Source organism: Hylobates moloch, unplaced genomic scaffold (genome assembly GCF_009828535.3).
Source record: "Hylobates moloch isolate HMO894 unplaced genomic scaffold, HMol_V3 SCAFFOLD_10, whole genome shotgun sequence".
NCBI classification, from domain to species: domain Eukaryota; kingdom Metazoa; phylum Chordata; class Mammalia; order Primates; family Hylobatidae; genus Hylobates; species Hylobates moloch.
In genome coordinates this window covers 42,841,252-42,845,500 of record NW_026652285.1, presented here as the reverse complement: position 1 = coordinate 42,845,500, position 4,249 = coordinate 42,841,252, and the positions used below count along the sequence as shown (strand labels likewise).

Here is a 4,249-nt window from a genome sequence, read left to right as displayed (position 1 = left end):
CATCAGAGTGAACAGGCAACCTACAGAATGGGAGAAAATTTTTGCAACCTACTCATCTGACAAAGGGCTAATATCCAGAATCTACAATGAACTCAAACAATTTACAAGAAAAAAACAAACAACCCCATCAAAAAGTGGGCAAAGGACATGAACAGACACTTCTCAAAAGAAGACATTTATGCAGCCAGAAAACACATGAAGAAATGCTCATCATCACTGGCCATCAGAGAAATGCAAATCAAAACCACAATGAGATACCATCTCACACCAGTTAGAATGGCCATCATTAAAAAGTCAGGAAACAACAGGTGCTGGAGAGGATGTGGAGAAATAGGAACACTTTTACACTGTTGGTGGGACTGTAAACTAGTTCAACCATTGTGGAAGTCAGTGTGGCGATTCCTCAGGGATCTAGAACTAGAAATACCATTTGACCCAGCCATCCCATTACTGGGTATATACCCAAAGGACTATAAATCATGCTGCTATAAAGACACATGCACACGTATGTTTATTGCGGCACTATTCACAATAGCAAAGACTTGGAACCAACCCAAATGTCCAACAACAATAGACTGGATTAAGAAAATGTGGCACATATACACCATGGAATACTATGCAGCCATAAAAAATGATGAGTTCATGTCCTTTGTAGGGACATGGATGAAACTGGAAAACATCATTCTCAGTAAACTATCGCAAGGACAAAAAACCAAACACCGCATGTTCTCACTCATAGGTGGGAATTGAACAATGAGAACTCATGGACACAGGAAGGGGAACATCACATTCCGGGTACTGTTGTGGGGTCGGGGGTGGGGGGGGCGGGGACAGCATTAGGAGATATACCTAATGCTAAATGACGAGCTAATGGGTGCAGGAAATCAACATGGCACATGGATACATATGTAACAAACCTGCACATTGTGCACATGTACCCTAAAACCTAAAGTATAATAAAAAAAATAAATAAATAAATAAATAAATAAATAAATAAATGTGGCCAACTAATTAAAATGAAAAAAAAAAGTAAACAGATCTCATGCCAAACAATGTCTGTTGGCCTTAACCAGTGGGAGATGCCAGTTTGCAGTCTCTGGCCAGAAAAGTTCTCGTATGTAGCCTAGAAAATAGGAGGGGCCTCGTTCAAATCACTCCATGTACACCCTATCCCCAGGAAGTGGCAGCCCTGGAGGCTGGTCCTCTAAACAGGCATCTCCCTCCTGCTGTGCCCCTGGCCTCCAATTGCTTTTATGGGTAAGTGCCTGTCTCAGAAATGTGATTTCCAGGCCTCTGACAGCAGCCCCTTTTCACCCCCTATTTATACACACCTGCTCTGTGTGAATGAGCTAAAACCTCAGGTGGCCGGGGATTTGGCTGCTGCGTGGCCCAGTGTGTGGCTGGGAGCTGCCCCTGAAAGGCTCTCCTATTTCCTCCTGCCTGCTCCAACTTCTCTCCCCCTCTCTCCATTTCTCCTTTGAAAATATTTCTTTCCCTTTTCTTTCTTTTCTCTCTTTTCCTCTTTCCCATTCCTCTCTCGTCTCTTTTTCTCACCTTTCTTCTCATTTCCTTCTTTCTCTACCTTTCTCTCCCACTTTTCTCATTCTTTTTTCCGTTTCCCCTGTCGTCTCCACTCCTGCCCCCTCTCTCTGACTCTCCTTTCCTTTCCTGTTCCATCCTTTCCCCTCTCTTTCCTCCCCGCAGTACCCGGGAACTTGCGGGGGGACCTCGCTCACCAGGAATACACCAACACCGGCTTCGAGTATTTCTTGTGATGGGAGCGGAGGGTCAGGGAGCCCTTGCGCTCCACCAAGTCCGGGGGTCCGATCTCCAACCAGTGTTGCTTGCTGTCGCACCAGTCCTGGCAGGATCTGTCAAGGCTATCCATGGGAGCCCTCGAGGTATAGACCTCTGAGGAGTTCCCTATGCACCTGTCCTGCCCGACAGGACCGCAAGTACCAAGATTCGGCGTCTCTTATCTCCTAAGCAACCTGGGGCGGGGCCAATGGAGGGGCGGATCCCTCCAACCTGACGGCCAAACGTTTCCTAGACGTTGTCGTTACTGATAAGAAACTACATTTCCCAGAATGCAGTGAGGGTAGCGACCGGGCTACACAGCTGATGAAAGGGGGAACTGCATCCTGAGATCCGCAGTTTCGCCTGTCCACCCGCCAAATCCTAAGAGTGGCTGGGCACAGTTATGGGGGAGTGGTAGGTCAGTTAAGGACCAAGGGAAAAGCAAATAAGCAAATTCCCTGAACCCCGAGTGGGTCTGTTTGGGCTGTCTTTAGAGAAGTTCTGTTTTTTTTGTTTGTTTTTTTTTGAGACGGAATCTCGCTCTGTAGCCCAGGCTGGAGTGCAGTGGCGCGATCTCGGCTCACTGCAAGCTCCGCCTCCCGGGTTCACGCCATTCTCCTGCCTCAGCCTCTCCGAGTAGCTGGGACTACAGGCGCCCGCCACCACGCCCGGCTAATTTTTTGTATTTTTAGTAGAGACAGGGTTTCACCGTGGTCTCGATCTCCTGACCTCGTGATCCGCCCGCCTCGGCCTCCCAAAGTGCTGGGATTACAAGCGTGAGCCACCGCGCCCGGCCTTTTTTTTTTTTTTTTTTTTGAGACGGAGTCTCACTCTGTCGCCCAGGCAGGCTGGAGTGCAGTGGCGCGATCTTGGCTCACTGCAACCTCCGCCTCCCAGGTTCAAGCTATTCTCCTGCCTCAGCCTCCCAAGTAGCTGGGATTACAGGGGCCCGCCACTACCCCCGGCTAATTTTTTGTATTTTTAGTAGAGCCAGGGTTTCACCATGTTGGCCATGCTGATCTCTAACTCCAAAACTCAAGTGATCCGCCCGCCTAGGTCTTCCAAACTGCTGGGATTACAGGCGTGAGCCACCGCGCCCAGCCTTTGCAGAAGTTCTTTTTACCGTCCATCATCCATTGCCACCACACCTTCTGCTTACAAGTTATTTATAGTAAGTTTGACTAAAAGAGAACAAGAGAACATCCCCTGAAACCCAAAGTTTGTCATTCTATACAGCTTTCCTACCTGCGAAAGAGGAGGAGCAGGCTCATCCAGCAAATCACCTAAAAAGTTTGAAGATCAAAAAGCCTAGCTCCAGTTTCAGATCCTCCCTCAACCTTTCTGAACACTAGTTTCTTCCTCTGAAAAACGAAGGAGGGAATGGGACCGTAGAGTGGAGTGGGCACAAGAATCGCAAGTCCCTTCTGGCTATGACGCTGCAAGACTCTAGGTACAGTTTAGGATTCTGGGCATTCAGATCCCCAGGATTTGTCAAGTTCTCCTCATTGAAATTTTTGATATTTTGTGACAACACAAATTCATCACATTTTTGTGCTGTGTGTTATATGTGGGAAGGAGATTTCAAAAAGATGGCCTTTTGAAGTTATTGGATAGCTGTGTTACAGAAGAAAACATTGCCTTCAAGAAGTTATTGGATAGATGTGTTACAGAAGAAAAGACATTTATTTCATTTTTGACTTTGCAAGAAAAGAATATGTAACACATTAGAATTCTTCTCTCCTCCCTGGCCTTAGTCAAGTACCTGAGGAGCATTAAAGAACTTCGTCCTTGCAATCACTTACCCAGCATAGTCCTTAATACAGATATCTTCAGTGTTGAATGAATGAATGAATGTTCATTATGTTTGATTACCTTAGATTTACTTTCCAAAAGTGTCTTACTTGAGGAAGACCACATGTATGCAAAAAAATCAAACTTTAAAACAGAGTAAGAGACCATTCACACTACAAATAGATTCTTTGGTTTATAAAATGTGTTATAGTGCTCCCATAAATAGTGAGGCACTCTTCTGTATCAGATGGCACAAATTTGACTACATATAACTACTAAGTGCTTTTCTGTGGTCTGTGGTGCATAGTGTGGGTGCCTGTGGTATGCTAAGGTCTCTATTTTACTGACAGCCACAGTTAAAACATATTTCTTAAAACCAAATAAACAGTCCACCATCACCAGCCAAATGCTAGGAGAGTGCTGACTGCTATTTTAGCCGTTTTCTTCTAGGCGGAATGAAAAGAAAAATATAAGTTAACTTTAAAAAGGGAAATATGATCCATGTCAAGCTCAATTCTGTCCAATCAAAGCACAGCATATTGCTGTTGCTCCAAAAATATTATCATCATTGCTGTCATCTGTTCATGTGTTCATTTTACTTACATTTAGAGTGGCGGTAACATAATATATGTGCAACCAATATGTCAGATCTCTGCAGACA

At 45.3% G+C, this 4,249-nt stretch overlaps 1 protein-coding gene across 4 annotated transcripts in view; it reads right to left on the bottom strand.

The window, feature by feature from the left end:
- Window positions 1-1,976, bottom strand: part of CFAP95 (cilia and flagella associated protein 95) — an 85,047-nt gene extending 83,071 nt beyond the window's left edge. For 3 of the 4 annotated variants that reach the window (XM_032162646.2, XM_032162647.2, XM_058445670.1), the window contains exon 1: window positions 1,737-1,976. In XM_032162646.2, coding sequence (XP_032018537.1) covers window positions 1,737-1,888 — 152 coding nt within the window. In that variant the 5' untranslated portion in view covers window positions 1,889-1,976. The remainder of the gene's footprint in view (window positions 1-1,736) is intronic. The other variant, XM_032162648.2, reaches the window with a different exon arrangement.
- Between the last annotated feature and the right edge of the window lie 2,273 nt (window positions 1,977-4,249).